Source organism: Euleptes europaea, chromosome 2, assembly GCF_029931775.1.
Source record: "Euleptes europaea isolate rEulEur1 chromosome 2, rEulEur1.hap1, whole genome shotgun sequence".
NCBI lineage: Eukaryota > Metazoa > Chordata > Lepidosauria > Squamata > Sphaerodactylidae > Euleptes > Euleptes europaea.
Genome location: NC_079313.1, coordinates 132,249,481 through 132,273,474, shown reverse-complemented (window position 1 = coordinate 132,273,474; position 23,994 = coordinate 132,249,481). Strand labels below are relative to the sequence as shown.

At 45.2% G+C, this 23,994-nt stretch overlaps 1 protein-coding gene across 2 annotated transcripts; it reads left to right on the top strand.

Moving 5' to 3' along the window:
- Positions 1-39: 39 nt before the first annotated feature.
- On the top strand, positions 40-23,406 carry YTHDF1 (YTH N6-methyladenosine RNA binding protein F1). Of its 2 annotated transcripts, XM_056867654.1 has the most exons (6): positions 40-112; positions 3,823-3,847; positions 6,807-6,886; positions 13,754-15,277; positions 16,067-16,132; positions 22,923-23,406. In XM_056867654.1, the coding sequence occupies exons 1-6, from the start codon at positions 86-88 to the stop codon at positions 22,947-22,949; spliced, it is 1,749 nt and encodes a 582-aa protein (XP_056723632.1). In that variant the 5' UTR covers positions 40-85; the 3' UTR covers positions 22,950-23,406. The 2 variants fall into 2 exon arrangements, with proteins under 2 accessions (XP_056723632.1, XP_056723633.1); XM_056867655.1 differs by lacking the exon at positions 16,067-16,132 and having other exon boundaries at positions 41-112.
- Positions 23,407-23,994: the final 588 nt, after the last annotated feature.

Below are 23,994 nucleotides of genomic sequence, written 5' to 3'. Positions count from 1 at the left end.
GTGCTCTCGGGCCTGGCCACGCCCCCTCCTGCCCTCCCTCCCCCTCCCCACCTCTTCCTCCTCCTCCTTCCAGGGCGCATGAGAGATGTCTGCCACCAGCGTTGACCCCCAGGTAAGTGTATAGAATCATGGCGTTGGAAGGGACCCACCAGGGTCATCTAGTCCAGCCCCCTGCACAGTGCAGGAAATTCACAACCGCCTCCCCCCCACACACCCCCAGTGACCCCAACCCTCCCCCCACCATTTATTTATTTAGAATAGTTGTATGTTCCCAGTGCCCCCTACTCCATGGCCAAGATGCCCTCCCTCTCATTGTGGGGAGGAGAGATGAGAAGATCAGCGCCTATGAGCTTCCTCTTCCCCCCATAGTCAACTCCTTTTCTTCCTTTGCCCTCTCCCCGAATCTCAAATCGCTCCCCCATCTCGGATCTCTCCTGTGCATGTGCCTTCTTCAAGCTTTCCATGGCTGCAAGACCCCTGGGGAGGACTACCAGCTCATCCCTTTTAGAGTCGTAGAATCATGGAGTTGGGCCACCAGGGTCATCTAGTCCATCCCCCTGCACAGTGCAGGAAATTCACAACTGCCTCCCCCCCCCACACCCCCAGTGACCCCCACTCCATGCCCAGAAGATGGCCAAGATGCCCTCCCTCTCATTGAGGGGAGGGGGAGGAGAGATTAGAAAGTCAGCGCCTATGAGCCTCCTCTCCCTCCCCCCCAGGTAGTCAACCCCTTTCTTCCTTTGCCCCCAATCTCAAATCGTTTCCCCATCTTGGATCTCTCCTGTGCATGTGTCGTCTTCAAGCTTTTTATGGCTGCAAGACCTCTGGGGACTACCTGGTTGTCCCTTTTAGAATCATAGAGTTGGAAGGGACCATCAGGGTCATCTAGTCCAACCCCCGTCACAATGCAGGAAATTCACAACTACCTCCCCCCCACACCCCCAGTGACCCCTTCTCCATGCCCACAAGATGGCCAAGATGCCCTCCCTCTCATCATCTGCCTAAGGTCATAGAATGAGCATTGCTGACAGATGGCCATCTAGCCTCTGCTTAAAAACCTCCAGGGAAGGAGAGCTCACCACTTCCCGAGGAAGCCTGTTCCACTGAGGAACCACTTGAAAGAACATTCTTCCTAATGTCTAGCCGGAAACTCTCTTTAATTTTCTTCCTCCTTTCCCAGTACATTTTATTCCCCCCCCCCATTATTTGTTTTACTCGCTTTTGCAAGTGGCTCTTCTCGTATTCAAGTTTGCTTCCCCTGCCCCTCTTCTTCCCCTTTTAAGTTTTTTTTAACCTCCTGTCTCCTTATAGCTAAGTGTCCCTTAGCATGTGTGGGCTATTTTCAGTGCTGTGTTGCATGGGAAGAGGATGCATCTTAAAATGCCACAAGTGCACACTTTAAAAAAAGTTTGTGTGTGTGTGGCCTAAGTAGGTTTGTTGATTTGGCTGAAACTGTCGAGTGTGGCATACTTTGTGTTTACCTCTGTGTGGTGTGTGAAATGGCCCTTAGTGTAGTTTTGTATCGGGCCCTTCCCGAGGGAAGGATATTTTCACTCTTTTTTCCTTGGATGTGCATTGGGTGCATTCCAAAACTTAGCATCTCTGCACTTTCACCGCCTCCAAAGCTGTGTAGCATCTATGTTTAGCTCAAGCCCAGTGTCTCTGTGTCTGGCCTTATCTGTCTTTACTTCCTTACTTAGTTTAGCTGGCACAGGTTTTTTTTTTCTTCATTAGACATGAGTCTGTGACTGAGGCAGTTCATGGAATCTCTCCCTGTCTTGTGCTATAGAAGAAGCAGGCTGTAGCACTCTGTTCTTCAATTTTTGAATTAGTCTCTCTTCAAAAATCTAGCTGTTTGTTTTCCGGTATTGTCTGTGCCTGGCTTAGGTTGCTCTGAAGTCTGTTTCTCCCCTTTATGGTTCTTTCTTACTTTGGATTATTATTTCTTCTCTGGAAAGCAATGCTGGGAACTAGGAAAGGGTCTGTTTTCTTTGAATCATAAAATCACAGAGTTGGAAGGTACCACCAGGGTCATCTAGTTCAACCCCCAGCACAATGCAGGAAATTCATAGCTACTTCCCCCCCCCCCACACACACACCCAGTGACCCCTACTCCATGCCCAGAAGATGGCCAAGATGGCCTCCCTCTCATCATCTGCCTAAGGTCATAGACTCAGCATTGCTGACAGCTTGGCCATCTAGCCTCTGCTTAAAAACTTCCAGGGAAGTAGAGCTTACCACCTCCTGAGGAAACCTGTTCCACTGAGGAACTGCTCTAACTGTTAGAAAATATTTCCTAATGTCTAGACGGAAACTTTTTTGATTTAATTTCAACCCGTTGGTTCTGGTCCGACCTTCTGGGGCAACAGAAAACAGGCACCATCCTCTATATGGCAGCCCTTCAAGTACTTGAAGATGGTTATGATATCACCTCTCAGTGTTCTCTTCAGGCTAAACAATCCCAGCTCCTTCAACCTTTCCTCATAGGACTTGGCCTCCAGACCCCTCTCTTCTCTGTCTTTGGCATTCTTTTTACTGTCTCTTTTGGCAGGGTTCAGGTCTCAAGTGTGCACCACTTCTTTCCCCTTTAATCATAACATTAACCCGTTATAAATTCTGTTCAAAGGCGCTGATGTTTTTTCAGTAGTTCTTATAATGGCCCTGTTAGGTGGGAGAGGATTGTTACCCCTGTGTGGTGGTGCTTGGAGGAGCTGAGGCTGACAGAGAATGGCTTGCCTAAGGCCTCCTGCTGAGTTCATGGCTGAAGTGAGACCGTGTTTCCCTCGCCCTGTCACTTTAATTGGAAGGCTTTATCGGCCCTCCGTAGCTACCCTTTCTTTAGGTGTCCTCCATCTGTTGTGATGCTAACTTTTCTTTCCGTATACAGTAGATTTCTCCCCCCCATACCTTCTGTGTCATTCTCTGCCACACCACTTCTCACTGATTTAATACCCTTCTTGATTCTGTGTGTGTGTGTACGTTTTCTAACTTCAGTTATTTCCCCAGAGATTTGTTTTCTGTCTACTTGTTTCTTAAATGCCAAGGTGTGGGCATTTGTTTTCCTCAGGCCCCAGAAATTTGCTCTTCTCTCTCCAACATTTTCTAAGACATTGGGTATCATCCTCTTTCCTTTGTGGATTTAGGTATCCTGGTGATATCGTCAGCAGTCAGCTTCTTTCTCTTCTTTGAAGCCTTTCCCTCACAGCGCATCCATTGATTTGAATCTGTCTAGTACACATGCTGCCATTTATCTTGTTGAGAAGTCATATGCTTCTCTTTTGGTCTTTTGCTCAGTTTTCCTGCATTTTCACTTAACATTTGGTTCTCAGTCCCTTCTCTAGGGCCCTTTTGGAAGATGCAGTGGTTTCCTTTTTAATTTTTTATTTATTCGATTTCTTCCCCGCCCTCGCTGGCCAAGACCAGGCTCAGGGCGGATTTTACAATTTCAGAGGTTTTGATATATATATTTTTTGGTACTAATTCCTTGGAGTCCCTGACCCTGCACACGTCCATGCCCTTGACTTCCTGTATAGAATTCGTCACTCTTGAGATCACTCCCATATAAGTGTTGTCTGATCTCAAACAAGGGGCTTTTAAGGCAGAAACATGGGGTAATGGTTGGGAATGATGTTAACCTAAATCTAGATGCTTTTGAAAGGTGCCTCCCTCTTTGTTCCTGTAGAATTGTGTGTGCGCCATATTTTATGAATTAAGATATGTTTACATTATAATGAAGGTATGCTTTATTTCAAGGGCTCAGCAAGTGACAAATAATATATATTCTGTTTTTTTTTTTTTTTATTATGTGTTTTGGTATGACAGAGACCGAAAGGACAAGATAATAAAGGTAAGGAAAATTCTAATCTAACGTATGTATCCCAAAGGGTTCTGAATGTAGAGGTGGACTTTGTTCATGAACAGCAATAGCTGGGTCTCTTTGATGAAACAGAGCTTTTCAAAAAATGTGCAGTAAGGTGTGGTTTCCCAGAGGTTTTCCTGGAGTTGAGCGGGCTAAATTGCCAGTAAACCACAACACATAGGACTGGGAGCCTTGGGGAATGTTTGCTTTTTTGCACCATTGTTTTTTGTGCAGGCATTATCTCGAAGTTTGCCTTTGATAACAAAGATGTATGCTTTCACAACGCTATCATGGCTCATCTTTGTAAGGAAAAAAAACGAAGTAGTAATCTCATTTTGCAGTTTGGCTACTTCCTCTGACAGAGTATTTATTGGTAGTTACGGGATTTTGGGTCATGGGACTTGACACATCACTGCTCTTTTTCCACTGAAACTATTTCTGGAGCTCTTATCCCAAAGTTCAAACTCCTCTGAGTGTATGATGATGTAGAGAATCATACGTAACATTGCAACACTTGATATAACTAGTTTTGGAAAGCGAACAGTCCTGCTTGCAATTCATATTATATGTTTGAGAGCTGTTTTATTCATATTTATAGTCCATCCCATCCTGAAATTTCAGGGTGGAAATATCAAAACCGCAAGAACTATATTATTTACATTGTCAATGATGGGTTGCCTCAAACGATTGTATGATCTGTTACATTACGCATGCATGTTGTAGTATGTCAACGTCTAGAATTTTCGCTTTCACCATATACTTCTAAAGCAATTTTAAGGGGTTTAAAGGAGCCCCGTGGCGCAGAGTGGTAAGCTGCAGTACTGCAGTCCAAGCTCTGCTCACGACCTGAGTTCTATCCCGACAGAAGTCGGTTTCAGGTAGCCGTCTCAAGGTTGACTCAGCCTTCCATCCTTCCAAGGTCAGTCAAATGAGTACCCAGTTCGCTGGGGGTAAAGGGAAGATGACTGGGGAAGGCACTGGCAAACCATCCCGTAAACATAGTCTGCCTAGTAAACGTCGAGAAGTGACATTACCCCATCTGTCAGGAATGACCCGGTGCTTGCACAGGGGACCTTTACCTTTAAAGTACTTCAGAGAAGAGAACACAGTGGGCAAGTGCAAAATATCTACAAGTAACCTTTATTGGACTGTGCCATTCAGTCAGTTTCTTTAGTGTCTCTTGTCATAATCCAGAACAGATTGATTTCAGTAGGTTTAAGCAAACCTAACGGTTGCTGGGGCTGAAATATGTTAGCATCGCTGACATTCTGGAAAATGTCCATTAATAGCATTTAAACATTGACATTATGTGTCTAGTGCTTCATATGAAAGCTTTTTGCTCTAGATCACCCCAGCAGGCAATTTACAGCAAAGCACTTTAAGCAGGTTTAAAGTTCTGTAAATAAACCAAATAGGAAGTATGAATATTTCTGGCTTTCTTGGGGTTACAATGAGCTATTTAAAGTGTTCTAACTGTCTTAGGCTAAAGCATCCTGTTTGTGTCAAATGAATGTTTTTATGTTTTTATACTTTTATGAAGCGTAAATTGTATGTAGCTTAGCATAGGCATGCCTTTTTGATTTCTTTGTAGGTATAAAATCTTTTAAATCTTTAAGCAATTGTAGTATTGTAGCTTGCACTGTCTTAAATGCTCTTACAAGTCACTAGCTATCAAACTTCATAGAATCAGAATAATAGAATCATAGAGTTGGAAGGGACCACCAGGGTCATCTAGTGTAACACCCTGCACAACTCAGGAAATTCACAACTACCTCCTACCCCACATCCCCCAGTGACCCCTACTTTATGCCTAGAAGATGGCCAAGATGCCCTCCCTCTCATGATCTGCCTAAGGTCATAGAATCAGCATTGCTGACAGATGGCCATCTAGCCTCTGCTTAAAAACCTCCAGGCAAGGAGTGCTTACCACCTCCAGAGGAAGCCTGTTCCACTGAAGAACCACTCTAACTGTTAGAAAGTTCTTCCTAATGTCTAGACAGAAACTCTTTTGATCTAATTTCAACCCGTTGGTTGTGGTCCCACCTTCTGGGGCAACAGAAAACAACTCGGCACCATCCTCTATGTGACAGCCCTTCAAGTACTTGAAAATGGTACTGCCTTAAGAGAACTTTTTCCCCCACATCAACTGGTCAGCAAAGGAGCCCTTGCATGTATGCATTGGAAACTCAGTCCACTCCAGAGTATTCTGTGATGTGAGACTATTTTAGGGGTTTTGCGGAGCTCTGACTGTCGCTACTAGCCCTTGCTGTCTTCATTGTGTATACAGCCTAATACCAACTATTCTCTTGAGGTTGCAGACTTTTCATTAAACCTTGGTAGTGATAATCTCAGTGGGGAGCCCCTGGTAATCTTTGAAAGAATCCCAGGGGTTCTTCTTGGCCACTGTCTGAAATGTTTACTGCAGGTACTACTACTAGTTAACTAGTACAATGGAATTATTTGAGATGTTGTGCAGGACATAAGCTAGGCCAGGCTAAATAAGGGTATTTCTGACACCTATGAGGAAGTGTACAATTTCCATTTGACATAGCAGTATTCAAAGACTCTTCACGACCACCCCGCTATTATTTTATTGCCTTTTTTAAAACCTCTTGCCTGCTAAGTTCTTCTGTTTTCCTTCACAGGAGACATGCGTGAGCATTACTGTATGAGCATTACTTCTATTCTTGCCAAAACTGTGTTGCAGGTTGTTGGAAAACCTGCTCTATATCGGTTATTCAAACTAGCTTTATAAGCAACAGGGAGCATTTTTGAGTGCACGTGGAATTTCCCCCCCGTCTTGTCGAAATCTGATTGCTCTGACCAGGAATTAACAATGCCATGGGATAAAGATTTGTTTACATATACTGTCACCACACTTTAGCATATGGTTCTTGCTAAAACTTCAGAATGTCCGGTGTTACAAATGTAGCTTTTTTTGTTTCAGTGCAAAATGGTTCACTTCATCAGAAGGATACAGTTCATGACAACGATTTTGAGCCTTATCTTTCTGGACAGTCAAATCAGGTTAGTCAATGCTGCTGAAACTATTCTTTTTTTTTTTTAAGGGAGCCTTTGGGGAGAGCAGATCAAGGAACTCTGCCATTTTAAAAAAAGAATCCTTTCTAGAACATTGTGGAGGGGAAAATTTTTATGGTTACGTAGCACTCCCACAGACTTTAGGTGAATTCCTAACCCCCACATCACTTAATGCTGTGCTTTTGTATGTCTCTGCTGCAGTTTTAAAGATCACTATTACTCTTATTGCGGTTAATGCTGAGCATTTTAATATCCTAAAATGCTTGTAAATCTGAGGGCCAGGAACTGTTACTAAATAGGCATTTGCATTTCAGCAGAATTTTTAAGCAGTGCATCACCAAAGACAAAACCCAAGAAGACCCAGAAATGGTCATGTTTCAGAGCACGTCGCCAAAGCCCGGGGAGAGCGGGGGAACGAAACCAATACTGTAGCTTCTAGGGCAAATGGATCATTTGTACAAAACCATTAATGAAAGTATTTCTATAAAAAGTAGCTGATATAAGCTCTGTTTAAGGCTGTTACATTTTATTTCATGTGCATTCATACAGTGCCCATGATTACCAGGAATGCTGTCGTGGAGATCGTAGTGTAATTCCAAGCAAGCTGCTGTTTGAAAGGCTAACAGTTCTTGTATGTGAAACTCCTGACACTGCAAAATCATTTTTTTGCCTGTCATTTTTTGCCTTACAGTTTTGTGTGGCCAAGATTTTTTTCTCTTACACTGTGAAGTGCCAACTAATTGCAAATAATTCCTTCTCCTCCATCCTCATGCCCCTGTTCCACTAAAAAAAATTATTCACCTCATACCATACTGGATCACATGAACACATGAAGCTGCCTTATAATGAATCAGACCCTTGGTCCATCAAAGTCAGTATGGTCTACTCAGACCGGCAGCAGCTCTCCAGGGTCTCAGGCAGACATTCTTTCACATCACCTACTTGCCTGGTCCCTAACAGGTCAGTCTGTTAGACAAAGATTAAATGAACATAAGTCTGACATTAGAAACCACAATATTCAAAAACCAGTGGGAGAACATTTCAACCTTCCAGGACATTCTGTTGCAGATTTAAGAGTAGCAGTTTTCTTACAAAGGAATTTCAAAGGGATATTGGAAAGAGAAACTGCTGAATTACAGTTGATATTCAAACTAAAGTCAATGCATTTACCTGGGCTGAATAAAGACCTTGCATTCATGGCTCATTACCAATGCTGATTTCTCCACACCCATCTCTTCCCTGGACATCACAGACTCTTCTGCATACCACACCTAATCCCATCACGCCTGCTATTCACATTTACATACTGTTAACATTTACATACTAATTCACTCTTCTCTACTTAAAGACAGATGGATTCACATTCTAGCTGTATCTGAAGAAGTGAGCTGTGGCTCACGAAAGCTCATACCTTACCAGAAAATATTTTTGTTAGTCTTTAAGGTGCTACTGGACTCTTGCCCTTTTCTACTCTTGCCTGGTCCCTTTAACTGGAGATGTCGGGGATTGAACCTGGGACCTTCTGCATGCCACGCAGATGCTCTACCATTGAGCCACAGCCCCTACAGTCAGCTGCTGCTTATGCTAGGGGTAATGCATGGTTCTCGCTTGACAATAAGTGTCGATTTTCGGAGTAATCGTAAGGCAGTGTGCCCAAAACGTGGCGCAGTTGGATGAACTCTAGAAATGACAGATAAGCCATTTCCTCAGCAGAGGGCCTTTCTCCCTCCTGGACATCTACTGCCTTGAACCCTCACTAGAGGGGCCTGGGAAAAATAAATTGACAGAGCATTCCTGACCTTTAAGGTCGAAAGCCCTTAGTAGGCCAGGAAGGCACTTCGCTGCCGTTGGGGCCCTCCATGCCAGCGTCCAGGCTACTTACGCCAACGTTAGTGGCCCCGACGTGGAGGCTTGGACACCGGTCTCTGGATGCCGCCCCGGCAGCGCTGTCCCACCGGTGTAAAGGCCCATGCTGGTGTTCGGGGGGGGGGGGGCATTCTGGCATCTTGGCAGGCATTCCCGGGGTGTTCTGGGGGGGGGAAGTTAGGCAGCCTCCTATCCCCTTCCGCCCCGTAACACCGGCGCCGAGAATGGCATTGCTGTGCCTGTTTTTTAGCAGGCACAGCCGCACTATTCTCTGTGGGGCGAAAAGCCCCATTTAAAATTTTAAAAGCCGCAAAAAAGGCTTTTTAAATGTTTTCGGCGTGTGGGGAACTGCTTAGGAGGCGGAATGGCGGCGCCTCCTCCCCGCTGTCCCGGCACACCGCCAGCTCAGGCATGGGCTGTGAAACTTGCTCTGTTTCTTATGACCCAGTAAGGATTCAAATGTGTGATATATTTGACCCCTCCCACAGTCTCTGTAGCTTAGGAGGTTTTTAGTCAAAGGTCCAGTGAGTTGCATCCAACAACTGGTCCGCTGATTATGGGTTTTTGTTGTTGTTTTTTTAGTAGAGGTAATCTGCCTTGTGTTCCCCTTTTTTTGTGGTTAAGTAGGATTGAAATCATTTTGTAAAAACTGAGTACTGAACCTATAAGTAACTCAAACTAATTCGTAGAACTAGTGGTGTGGAAGAGAAGGCCAAAACCATCACTATGTTTCTGGATTGCCTGTTTGTCTGGAAGCAGCTTCCCTAAGAGAAATAGGCTGTGGATGATGAAATAGGATGCCTTTCCAAACTCTTTTGGCTTGTTACAATCAAAAATATTGTATTGAGGTTTGTATGTTGCTGTTGAATTTTCTGCTTGCCACCGCTCTAAGTCATTAAGAAGAAGAGTAGTTGGTTTTTATACCCCAAGTTTCTCTGCGTTTAAGGAGTCTCAAATCAGCTTACAATAGCCTTCCCTTCCTCTCCCCACAACAGACCCCTTGTGAGATAGGTGGGGCTGAGAGATTTTGGAGAGAACTGTGACTAGCACAAGGTCACCCAGCAAGCTTCATGTGTAGGAGTGGGGAAACCCAGTTTTCCAGATTAGAGTCCGCCGCTGTTAACTACTACACCACGCTGCCTCTCAGTCTAGGTAGAAACAGCTTCCTCTTGTATAGGGATGAGTATCTGCTAGTCATTTGGAGTATAAGGTGTAGGTGTTTTAGATGAAACATGTTCTCCATTTATGTGTTACATTATGGAGTCCGTTAGTTTTTGGCTGTGCCTGACTTCACATATTTTAAGAAAAGGACCTAGAAGCCCCGTCCTTAGCATTCTGTTTTCCAGGACTTATATGTTATTTATTTCGGTTTTTCATAGTCTGCCTTTCTCACTGAGACTCAAGGTGGATTAGACCCTACAGTCAATAGGATGTGTCCTAATAAGCAGTGTAATAGGACTCGGATAGCAGAAAACTGAACAAAGCATGTATTCAACGTGACATTTTAAACGAGCAATAAGTGGTGTAATAGGAATGCAGTGCACTGCTAACAAAATAATGAATGCAGCAACAGATAATACCTACCATACAGAGTAGTGAAGTTTATAGACCTGTTGTCCTCCTTGAAATATCTCTTGAACCATTCTGTTACAGTATGGCCCTTTTCACCTTTATAAAACTGCCCTCCTGAACAATTCTGTCCTACATATTTTGTGGAATGCCGGAAATGTAGGAGCCCTCTTGACCTCCTTTGACAAGCAGTTCCACAAGGTGGGGGCCACCACGGAGAATGCATGTGTATAAGTGGCTGTTGACGGTGCCCATTAGCAGGGTCATACCTGCAGAAGGCCCTGCTCAGATGAACAAAGTTATTGTGGGGCACAGGAGGAGAGGTGGGTCCTGTAGATATGAGGGTTATACGTGATGGCTGGTGCCTTGAATTGTACCTGGTAGCTGATGGGCAGCCAGTGGAGTGACAGCAGAATGGGTTTGATATGTGTGCTCAAGCTAGCTCCTGATAATAACCAAACTGCAGCATTCTGCACCAGATTGAGTCTCCAAGTTGACTTTGATGGGAGAGCTGTGTAGAGGGTGTTACAATAGTCTAGTCTTGATGTGAACATAAGAGCCCTGCTGGATCAGACCATCTAGTCCAGCATCTTGTCTCACACAGTGGCCGGCCAGTGAGAGCCAGCATGGTAAAGTGGTTAAGAATGGTGGTTTGGAGCAGTGGACTCTGATCTGGAGAACTGGGTTTGATTCCCCACTCCTCCACATGAGCAATGGACTCTAATCTGGTGATCCAGTTTGGTTTCCCCGCTCCTACACACAAAGCCAGCTTGGGCTAGTCACAGCTCTCTTAGAGCTCTCTCAGCCTCACCTACCTCACAGAGTATCTGTTGTGGGGAGGGGAAGGGAAGGTGATTGTAAGCCGGTTTGATTCTTCCTTAAGTGTTAGAGAAAGTCTCCATATAAAAACCAAATCTTCTCACTCTGAAGGCGAAGGACATCTTCAGCAGCGGTTGGTTTCCTTCTCATGCTCAGGGAGGCAGGATTCTAAACTTCAACTTCCTCTTCCTGTTCCCTGAGCTAGGACCGCCCTCTATGTTTCAGTTTTCCTCCTGCCTCAGAGGGAGACAGCAGTATAGAGCCTTATCCTCCTGGTGCTGGGATTCAGAGGTTTACTGCCTCTGGACATGGTTTCCCTTTAGCCACCATGGCTAAAATCCACTGGTTGACCTGTCCTCCATGAATCTGTCTAATCCCCTGGCATTGCTGTGATAGTTTTCAACTAGATGCTGCTGTATAAAAGCAAAGCAATTTTCATAAGTAACAGCAAGTCACTTGACTGAATGCTTGAGGACTTGAGTAATTGAAGCGTTATTCAGAACCTGAAGTTGAATAGATTTTTCTCATTCACTTTTATTTAGATCACGAATACATGTTTTTAATTTAAACACTTGAGTTTACCAAGTGCTTTACAATTCTTGACTGACTTTATTGCAGTCATAGCTTTAAAGGGAATGCACATAAGTGTAGTGACTAGCCAGAGGCCACCCAGTGGGTTTTTGGAGACAAAAGATTTTAATAGATGCAGCAAGCTATTTTCTGTGCATCATGCTACCCCATAACTAAAATAAGCCCTTTTGTGAGGGCATACAATTTTTCTAATCCTATATGATGGTAAAGAATGGGTAAGAAGAAGAGTTGGTTTTTATATGCCAACTTTCTCTGCCACTTAAGGGAGAATCAAACTGGCTTACAATCACCTTCCCTTCCCCTCCCCACAACAGACACTCTGTGAGTTAGGTGGGGCTGAGAGAGTGTTACTAGCCCAAGGTTACCCAGCGGGCTTCATGTGTAGGAGTGGGGAAACAAATCTAGTTCACCAGATTAGCCTCCGCCGCTCATGTGGAGAAGTGGGGAATCAAACCCGGTTCTCCAGATCACACTCCACTGCTCCAAACCACCGCTCTTAACCTCTACACCGCGCTGGCTCTCCAAACCAGTGCTCTACACCATGCTGTTAACAGCTTTGCAGAGTGCTATGTTAGAAATGCAGTGGCTTGGATCTTAACAAAAGTTTTGTTTGTGGAAGAAGGGGGAAATGTTGGTCTTTTTGCCATGCCCCTTCCAAAAGGTCTGCCCTCCAGGGTCAGTGGATCCCCCACATGTAGTTCTGTGATTACAGAGGGGAATTGGTGAAAATTGTGGTGCCCTGCCCTCTCCCCAAAGCAAACGTAGGATCGAGAACAGCATGATTCTTGAGTGATGCTCTGCTAAGCAGTTCCCCACTCTTTATCTAAATTATTATTTTGTATAGGGTTAGAAGAGAGCCTGCATGGTGCAGCGGTTAATGTGTTGGACTAGGATCTGGGAGACCCAGATTTGAATCCCCACTCTGACATGGAAACTTGCTGGGTGACCTTGGGTCAGTCACAAACTCTCAGCTTTGATCATGGCAAGTATTTGGATGGGAGACCTCCAAACACTACCAAGAATGTGATGTGGAGGCAGGAAGTGGCAAACCACCTCTGAACTTTTCTTGCCTTGATAACTATATGAGGTCGCCATAAGTCAGTTGTGACTTGACAGCAAAACACACACATATGGGGTTAGAAAATCTTATTTGTTCTTGGTGAGATTGGGTAGTGGCATGGGGGATTCTGCCTATATGCACAACTTCCTTGCCTTGGATATTCGCTGAATTGATTCCTTCTCTTTCAAACACCTTGGTATGTCATGATTTTATCCTTCCTACTCTGCTAGTGATACAGCATAATGTAGATGGTATGAGGGATTCCTCGGAATGGTTATGTATGGGGCATCCTACTTCAGTGAAAGTCTATTCATTTGTTGATACTCTATGTTCTTGATGTTCCATGGGAAGTCATTTTAAAGTAAACTCCTGTTGTTTTTTTAGAGTCTAAGCTTGGGTATTTGTCAGCATCATGCAGTGCCAATTTTAAATAAAAGATCTCTATGGGGTCATGTGACACAAGCCAAGCAAAATATATGGAAATCTTCACAAAGGTGATGGATCTTGTCGTTCTGCATAGAAATGTTCAGCGCAAGACAGTGACTTAAGTCACGTGAGAATGTTTAGAAGATTAGAAATATTTGGGTTAGCTTTCCAGACTTCTGGACCTGATGGCCCAAGGTCTGATTCAGCATGGTTTTTCTTATGTTCTAGAACAGGGGTGTCGAACTCATTTGTTATGAGGGCCGGATTTGACGTAAATGTCCCTTGGTCGGGACGGGCCATGCCTTGCCAGCCCAGATCGGGACAGGAGGGGGTGGCTGCCTCAGTTGGCTCGCGGGCCGGATAAGAGCTCTCAAGGGGCTGGATCCAGCCCATGGGCCTTATGTTTGACACCCCTGTTCTATAATGTAGAAGATTTAAACTTTCCTAAAGCATTTCTGCTAGCTTCCGTTCTACATTGTGACAGTCTCAATCTGAAATTGCTTCTCTCTTTTTTTTTTACCAAGAATAACAGCTATCCATCAATGACAGATCCGTACTTGTCCAGTTATTACCCGCCTTCTATTGGCTTTCCTTACTCTCTCAGTGAAGCGCCGTGGTCAACTGGAGGAGACCCTCCCATCCCATACCTCACGACCTATGGACAGCTCAGTAATGGCGACCATCACTTCATGCACGATGCTGTTTTCGGACAGCCCGGGGGACTGGGGAACAACATCTACCAACACAGGTTTAATTTTTTCCCTGAGAACCCAGCTTTCTCGGCTTGGGGGACAAGCGGCTCCCAAGGGCAGCAGACTCAGAACTCGGCTTACGGGGGTAGCTACAGCTACCCGCCCAGCTCTCTGGGCGGTACGATCGTCGACGGCCAGACAGGATTTCACAATGATACTTTGAACAAAGCTCCTGGGATGAACAGCATCGAGCAGGGAATGGTTGGGCTGAAGATTGGCGGGGATGTCGCCACCTCCGCCGTGAAAACGGTCGGTTCCGTGGTCAACAGCGTCGGGATGCCGGGGGCTTTATCTGGCAATGGCGGCTCGAGTATCAACTTGCCGGTGACGAAGCCCACCTCTTGGGCTGCTATTGCTAGCAAACCTGCAAAACCTCAGCCCAAGATGAAAGCAAAAAGCGGGCCTGTAATAGGTGGGGCTTTGCCTCCTCCACCTATAAAGCATAACATGGATATAGGTACTTGGGACAACAAAGGCCCTGTGGCCAAAGTTCCAACTCCCCAGCAGATTCCATCTCCTCAGTCGATCCCACAGCCGCAGCTCATTCAGCCCATTCCTGCCCAGGCACCTCCCCTGACCCAGCTGCCGTATCAGAACCCTCAGCCGCCCCCACCTCAAAACCGGTGGGTGGCGCCCCGCAACAGGAACGCAGCTTTCGGCCAAAGCGGGGGGACCGGGAATGAGAGTAACTCGTCGGGGAGTATTCCGGCGAACTCTGTCCCTGGCGGCGAATCACACCCTGTTCTTGAAAAGCTGAAAGCTGCTCACAGTTACAACCCTAAGGACTTCGAGTGGAACCTTAAAAATGGACGCGTGTTCATAATAAAGAGCTACTCCGAGGACGACATTCACCGCTCTATCAAGTACTCCATTTGGTGTAGCACCGAACACGGCAACAAGCGCTTGGACAGTGCTTTCCGCTCCATGAGCAGCAAGGGCCCTGTCTACCTGCTCTTCAGCGTCAACGGCAGCGGACATTTCTGCGGAGTGGCAGAGATGAAGTCGCCAGTGGACTACGGCACCAGCGCCGGCGTCTGGTCTCAGGACAAGTGGAAGGGGAAGTTCGACGTCAAGTGGATCTTTGTGAAGGACGTGCCCAACAACCAGCTGCGGCACATCAGGCTGGAGAACAATGACAACAAGCCGGTTACAAACTCCCGCGACACTCAGGAGGTGCCCTTAGAAAAAGCGAAACAAGTGCTTAAAATTATTGCAACGTACAAGCACACGACCTCCATCTTTGATGACTTTTCTCATTATGAAAAACGCCAGGAAGAGGAGGAGGTGGTGCGGAAGGTAAACTGGCTTTAGAGTGTTTTTATTAAGATATGTATAGGAAGGGAATCTGGGTTCCTTGGTGGGGGGAAAATAAGAGTTCCAAAATGTAAATAATTACACTCCAGTTCTTTTTGTTTTCAAAAAGTAGCATGCATCCTTAAATCCATCATTCCGAGTGGGAAGTGATTGCTGGTGGGTTACGTTTTGAGTTACGTTGGAGTTTTGCTCCAATAGCGGTGTTCTCATAGCGGTGGGTGTTGGTGGAACTGTGTGTAATTATGCTGACAAAAACTTATTGGCTCATTTATCTCCACATCAAAAAAACAACAACCCAGCATTTATGGCAGCTGCATTATTTCTGTATCTCTAAAAAAATACAACAGATTATGGGTAGATTGAGAATTGAGGTACTAATAATTTCTGGAAATAACCCCACGTTTGCAGGGATTTTCACGACAATATCATTAAGGAAAGGCTGTCGAGGTAGAGCCGATCGGTATCAGGCGGTGGTGAAAAGTGCCATGAAGTCGCAGCTGATTTATGGTGACCTCATGGGGTTTTCAAGGCAAGGGACATTCAGAGGGGGTTTGCCGTTGGCAACCCTGGGCATTCTCATTGGTTTTCCATCCAAATACTAAGCAGGGCTGACCCCGCTTAGCTTCCGAGATCGGGCTAGCCTGGGCTATCCAGATCAGGGCATCGGTATCAGACATTACAAATAAATCTTAGTGTGTTCAATGTACACAAACTTGCTTAAATGTTGGGCTCACGTGCTCTCTTCCTCTTCCCCTTGTCCGGCATGCCAAGATTGAAGACAAGTCTTCAGCTAACTCCAATTATGATGTCCAAATGTGGTTGCCTTCACTGACTGAGGTTAGTTATTTTTTCCTCCAGCAACTGGGATCGTTAACTGGTTTTGGGTGCTGAGCAATGTGGTTTACTTGCAAGGAATTATCCCCAGTTAGTGAAGGCACCCCCATTCAGATGCCACAACTAATTGCAGTGGGGAAACCTGTGTCTTTAGTCACAGCCTGCTGTGGGCAGGGCAGGGCAGGGGGAGGACTATCAGCCTTGAATTTCCTGAGGTTTGTGACCATCGTGAACAAACTTGCAATTTGTTCCATGTCTGAATGTAGCCCCTGTGGCCATTAACTTTCCATTTGTGCCTCTTGCCAGTTTTTTGCATCAAGTCACAGCTGACTTATGGCCACACTGTAGGGCAAGAATCGTTCAGAAGTGGGTTGCCGTTGCCTGCCTCTGTGGAGAGACCATGGTATTACTTGGAGGTCTCCCATCCAAATACTAGCCAGGGCCGACCTTGCTTAGCTTCTGAGATCTGACGAGATCAGGCTAGCCTGGGCCATCCACGAAAGGGCCGAACAGTATTAAAGAACAGAAAACTCCATCCACACTTTCAGCCGATTAACTAGGTGGCTAGCATAAAGTTTGCCTAAGACAGAGAGTAAGCTTATCGAACGATAATTAGCTGGATCATTTTTTTGTTCCTTTTTTAAAAAATGGGAGTATAATTGCTAATTTCCAACTATCAGGTATTTCCCCAGTCTGATTTATCTCAGTAAATAAAGGTGCCAAAAAGGAAGGCCACCAGACAGGATAAACTGAAAACTAAAATTACTCAGACCTTTGAACTATTACGTAATGAAATTTGGTGTTATTGTTAAAAAAACTCAGATACTTGTATTAATGATAAGGGATTTATCGGCTTCTGGAGTTAATTGGAGGGGGGGAGTTGAAGGGCTGGATCCCAACTCCGTTTTCTGTTCTGGCAAGGCACTTCAGTCCACGGAAGAGGACGTTGCTGCCTCCCCTTCTCCCAGTGCTGCCCACTGATTTCCCTAAAATGCTGCTGTGGGGGTGGGGACAGGTGACAGGAGCAGCATGAGAGACACCTGGTTGGCCACTGTGTGAACAGACTGCTGGACTTGGTGGACCTTGGTCTGATCCAGCATGGCCTTTCTTATGTTCTTATGAGAGGCAAATTGGGGGTCTGTAGCAGGAAGAGGGAAACTTGGTGGAAATTTACTCCTCCCTTCCTGTTGGTGGAAAACTTAGCCTGGATTCAACCCAAACAAAGGATGTAGAGGTGGGAATAAGCTAGGTCTCCAGACCAAGCCCCTTTGTCCTGGCCTTATGAGTGTACTTTGCAAGCAGTATGGGTGATGGCCTCAGCTCTGGTCCAGTAAGGGAGCAAGTTCACCTCTTGGCTCGCAAGGTGGATGTTGAGCTCAGCCCTGTTTTTAGCTGCTGTACTTGGCATTCTTGTGTTTATTTTTATTTATTTATTTTTCATACTTGTAGTCCGCCCTTCCCAGCAAGCTGGCTCAGGGAGGATAACATCATTTTGAAAACTTTACAAACATAATAACAACAATAAAACTGTCAATAAACTCAAATCTTAAAACAATAGTCAGACATGGCTTATAAATCCCACTCTACCGCAAGGGCCCACACAGGTGGCTGCCCCTCAACCAAACCATTTCAGATGCGTGAAGGGGGAGGGGTGAGGAGGCCTGTGCGGATGGTGTTCGCGGCTGCCCTCAGTCGTAGGCCTGGTGGAAAAGCTGTCTTGCAGGCCCTGCAGAACTCCCTTAGGTCCTGCAGGACCCTGATGTTCCTTGGCAGAGCATTTCACCAGGCTAGAGCCAGGGACAAAAAGGCCCTGGCTCTTGTCAAGGACAGCCGCACACTCATTGGTTCATCGTGGTCAATATTGTCTGCTCAGACTGGTGACAGCTCTCCAGGGTCTCAGGCAGAGGTCTTTCACTTCACCTGTTGCCTGATCCTTTTTAATAGGTGATGCCGGGAATTAAACCTGGGAACCTGGGAGGTAGTTGTGAATTTCCTGCATTGTGTAGGGGATTGGACTAGATTACCTTGGTGGTCCCTTTCAACTCTATGATTCTATTATTAGGGGCAGGGACCACCAACCAGTTCTCATTGGACAATCTTACTGTCCTTGGAGTGTTATACCAGGAGAGGTGGTCCCGCAGATTCGAGGGTCCCAGACCGTGTAAGGCTTCTAATTGACAAGATGACTGTAGTTTCTCAGCAGTCAATGAGGCCGTCTTCACTCCTCATCTTGTGGGAGTCACTGAGGCCTGGAAGATCTGCCCCTCCCAGGCATTTAGGAGCCAAAAAGGGGCAACCGCTTTAGAGGAAATTCCGGTTTGCGGATTTCTGTACCCAGGCCCATCTCACCTTGTCTCCTGCCGCTAGCTGTTCTCCATTTATTTTGTCAGTGATGATTAATCTTTCTGCTCCCCGAGGTCACCACAAACCCAGCATAGGGTACACTTGGTTTGGGGGTGGGGCAGTTGCAAGAAATAAAGCCACTTCTAGGTAATTAAGGGTTGGAAATCTTACTGCTAACAGCGATAACCACGGAATCCTTTTTCAGTGCAAATGGTGTAGATTGAGCAGAATCTGTGAGAACCTGTTTTCATTTTAATCACATTAAAAGGCAAAAGCTTCCAGCCCTTAAGTTACAGGTATACCTGGGGATGTGATGGGAATTTGTTGTTCCCCAGGAACAGTGCATGTCACGTAGGATTTCCACTGATTCCCCCCCATCATACTGTAGCCCCCCCAGTGCTGTTCCTGAGTGTCTTCTGACCTCTAGAAACAGGATTTGTGGAGTAAGAGGCTACATCAAGAAGGAAGAGATAGGGATGTTCCATACAGTGCAGGGATCTAACCCCATCGATTTAACAGGGTTACCTTAAATGCCTCCTTCTCACAGTAACCTGACGAGAGGTACTATCTCCCTAAACTGAGTTTTTGTTTGCAGAAGCTTATTGGGGAGTGGACATGTTCATGGGGGAGAAGGCTATTCTATGGCTTGTAGTAAAAATATGTACTAGTCATGATACATACATATTCTCTCCAGGATCAGAGGAGCATGCCTATTATATTAAGTGCTTTGGAACACAGGCAGGACAATGCTGCTGCAGTCGTCTTGTTTGTAAACTTCCTAGAGGCACCTGGTTGGCCACTGTGTAAACAGACTGCTGGACTTGATGGACCTTGGTCTGATCCAGCATGGCCGTTCTTATGGAGGAGAGGGCTATCCATGGCTACTAGTCAAAATGGATACTAGTCATGATGCATACCTATTCTCTCCAGGATCAGAGGAGCATGCCTATTATATTAGGTGCAGTGTAACACAGGCAGGATGGTGCTGCTGCAGTCGTCTTGTTTGTGGGCTTCCTAGAGGCACCTGGTTGGCCACTGTGTGAACAGACTGCTGGACTTGATGGGCCTCTGTCTGATCCAGCACGGCCTTTGTTATGTTCTTATTGTACTGGTACCAGCTCTTATGTGCCAGGCATTTCACCCTACTTTACTGAAAAACCAAAGCTATGCTTGTCAAGTGTTATATGCTGTAGACCTTTGTCCAGGTGGTATACACAGTTTATGTTTGGCTTGGTTTTACTGAGTGGTGCTTTGGAATGCGCAGCCATAAAGTCTAATTATACCCTACTTACATCAGAATACTTTTTTTTAAAAATCCAGTATTATGGGTTTATGCTGAAGCTTGAATTAAAAAAACAACAATGCCAGTGACGGATGTAATAAAAATAAGACTTGTGGGCCACAATCCAAAGCAGTAATGTTTGTACGGTCAACATTCTCACAGACTTTGAAGTCTGCTTGACAACAGGTCCAATTTCTAAAGCAGCCAACCGCTGTCAGGAAAAAAGTGCAACTTTGAGTTACAGCTTTGGGATAATCTCACAATATAAAAGTTTTCAGATTTTTTTTTTTTGGTGCAAACATGTTTAGAAAATCAGTGAATGAACACATGAAGCTGTCTTACACTGAATCAGATCCTCGGTTCATCAAATTCAGTATTGTCTACTCAGACCGACAGTGGCTCTCCAGGGTCTCAGGCAGAGGTCTTTCCCATCACCTACTTGCCTACTCCCTTTTATCTGGAGATGCCTGGGATTGTACCTGGGACCTTCTGCATGCCAAGCAGATGCTCTACCACTGAGCCACAGCCCCTCCCCAAATGGCCACAGTCGCTTCCTGGTTTAAGGTATGGTTGGGAGAAGCAACCTCTCTCTAGCGCCATCAATAGGCAGCTTCAAGCTACACATCACATGCTGCTTTTGAGACTCCGCCCTCTGCTTTGAAAGTGGTTTGCCATGATGCGGGGGGGGGGGGTGGCACTGATGTTAAATAAAAGATAGCCAAAAGTCCCCATCAGTTCATTGAACTGATGGGTACATCCCTTTGGATTCCGCCTGTAGCCTTTCTGTATATCTCTGGAATATCATTTGTTTAAGCTTCTACAGTTGGAATTTTTAGTCTAGAAGAGGAAGGTGGAGCATTTTCCTCATGGCCAGATTGTGAATGGTTTTGCCAGCTGGCAGGCCACGTCTAATCAATATATTAGTCATCTGTGCATCTTTTCACAGGCGTGGCAGATACCAACCTCCCCTTAGTGAAAAGTATTCTTAATCTCTTAATGTTTACCATGGATTGGATCCAGACTAAATTTTTCAACAGTGGCTAGAACTTTCTGGCCTTTCCCCACCCACTGATCTGCACAAAATGGTGCTCCTGGGCGGCGGGGAAGGCAGGGAATAGGGGACCCTGTCGAACAACACAGTGGAGGTTTGCAGTTGGAAGGGGAAGTGTCAGTGGAAATTATAGCAGCTCCGTCTGGATCTGACCTCATGAATGAGGACCTGAATGGGACCTTAGAAAAATCAGGATGTCGAAATAGAACCGGACGACTAACATTTACCGCCTCCTTTGGAAGACACCTGTCCACTTACTGAGAACTCTTGAACTTTTATTTTGAAAAGGGGAATATGAGGATTCTAACAAAAGCCTATAAATTCACAAAACTAGTGCAGTGTGGTGATGGGGGGTGGGGATTTCTCTTGCAACCCTAAGTAAATGTTTAGGGACTTAAGTGCATTATAAGCTAAAACAAAACGAGTGTCCTGATTAAAAGAGAAGCTTGCACATTGCAGGGAGAAAATGCCAGCCAAGGGTTCCTGGCAGTGACACATTGTGGCATGAAGGTCACGTTAAGCCAAACCGCTGGAAGGCTACTGCCTCTTTCCAGATCCAGTGGAGAGAATTGGGGGGTGGGGGGGAGAAGAATCCTCCTTTCACCCCCTCAGCCAAAAACACACGTTTGGCTTATTTTGTGGCTGTGATGGTTTCTGCGCAAAGCATTGTGGGTGCTTTTTGTGGAAAACTAGAAATCCTGCTGCAGAACCCCCATTTATTGCTCCGGGTGCCAGTTGAGCTTTGTGTAGTTGGGGGAGCATCTCTGGTGCCACAAAAGTTGGGGTATGTGTTGCTTTAGATGGCAGCGGACTTTTCTTGTTTGCTAGCAGTTAGTGCCGCCTTCTCCCTAAAGGAACATCCTGCCCCTTGCCTAGTCCTATTACTGGTTCATATGTTTATTTCACTGAGCTAGTTGGGGGAGGGGGAGGTCTCATAATAGTAACAGAGCATGTGCTTTCTGTGCTGTGTGTTTAGTAGGCTTGCACTGGTGATGGACACTTCTGGCCATTTGGAAGCTTGTTCTGTAGCTGCAAAGAAGATTGTATCCAATTCCCTGTCCTCTTCCCTCTCCCTTTACTCCTGTAGTTAACAGTGCAAAGAATGTGTAAGAGAGAACTGTACATTAAGAAATACTGCCAGAACACTAGAGAAACATAAGGGTGCTGAATGGTATTTAATCGGGCTTGATACCAAAATGCAAATGGCGCAAAGTGTGATAGCGGAGCCAGAGTTATATTTTCTTAATGGTGATATTCTTAATAAAGACCCGCTTCACTGCTTTCAAAATGCCGTGGTGGCCATAACAGTAGACGCGCTTTAAAAGTTTGCAGATTAATTGTGCCATGAACGCGTGAAGCTGCCTTATACTGAATCAGACCATTTGGTCCATCAAGGTCTGTATTGTCTACTCAGACTGGCAGCGGCTCTCTAGGGCCGTGGTTCCCAAACTTTTCGGGCCACTGCCCCCTTCGTTCCATAAACTCAATCCCAGTGCCCCCTACCCTATCCTATAAAAAGCATTATTCAAAATAGGGGTTTGTATGAGTCACTAAAGAAGATAATAACAATAAAATTTCAAAACAGTAACATCTATTCAAAATCAAATTAAAACTTTTTAGTTGAAATTTATTCAACAAAACTGATGAACTTGATCCAGTGGTACCAGCTCTTCAAAAAATTCTGATAGTTTCCACCAAATTTGCCAGCATGGTGCCCCCCTGCTGCCCTCTTGCCTCTTAGTGCCCCCCTGGATAATCCCACCGCCCCCAGGGGGTGGTACTGCCCACTTTGGAAACCACTGCTCTAGGGTCTCAGGCAGGGGGCCGTAAGACATCGCCTACTGCCTGATCTTAACTGGAGATGCCGGGGATTGAACCTGGGACCTTCTGTATGCCAAGCAGATGCTCTAACCACTGAGCCACAGCCCTGACCCAAAGCCCACAGCAGCTGATACCACAATATGCTTGCTAGTCTTGAAGATGCCACAAGGCCCCTTTTTTTATCCGCAGCAGACAAATAGGGCCGAAATGGCCATATATATTTAAGCTTGTGCAAGTAATTGTTTCGGTGTTGCATTTCCCCCCCAAATTCTGACTTTGTATTTTTCTCTTTACAGGAACGTCAGAATCGAAGTAAACAATAAGAATAGACATATATAGCTTGAGATATATATGTATATATATATCTGATATTAAATTTGATTATGAAAAATTGAATCTTTTTTTTAAGTACTCTGGTGCCGTATTGTGGCATCAGAAGACTGAAAAGCTTTCGGCTCCGATATCTTTTTGTGTGTGTGTGTGCGTGCGTGTGCAGGGGAAATTCAATGGTTGCATCTTTAAGTACATTGTAATTTTTTTGTTTTGTTTTTTGCCCAGGTGAATATGCGTTAATTTGTATCTTTTCTATGTAAAATGCTGTAGAATCCATTAATAAAGGTGTTTCCTGTTTTTTAAAAAACAATTTAAGTTGGTTAAACAGTTTCATATAATATGTGATTATAATTGAATATTCTGAAAATATGAGTGTCTCCCAAAGACTTCAGCACAAAATTATGTTTTCTAACCTGGAAATTCACCTTATTTTTTATCTATGTACTACAGATCCTCTTGTCTCACCATTCCCACAATTGTTTTGATTCTTCATGTCGAGCATAAAAATAACCCTTCTCCTGAATCTTTCATTTTAAGCTTGTTTGTAGAAAACCCCAAGCACGTCCAAGATTTTGACGTTGGTCCAGTGAGTTCAGATCACTGAGTCGTTCGCCTACTTTTCCACTGATTTTTTTTTTAATGCTTAAAGAACCCTTCTTGCTGCCCTGTAGAAAAACATAATTCACAGGGCCCTTTCTCGTGCAAGCCGCATAAATGAAAATTGCCCAAACGCAAAATTGTGCTCTTGCCCGACTCTCAGCCATCTGGGGGCTTCCATGAGAAACGTTACCCATGGGTTGTGGCCTTACAGCGTCCGAAGATTAGTTTTTCTTTCCTGTCAGGTGAACCGGTGCTCTTCGGGGAGCATCTGCTCCATATCATCCTGCAAAAGGTGAGAGATTCCCCCCCCCTTCTCCCATCATAGTCTGTTTCTTTTGTAGCTTATTGATTAAACTGTGTTTCCATTTAAAATTTTATACCAGTCATGGTGAGCTTTAATATAGAATCTTAGTACAGAGTCATATGATGGATTAT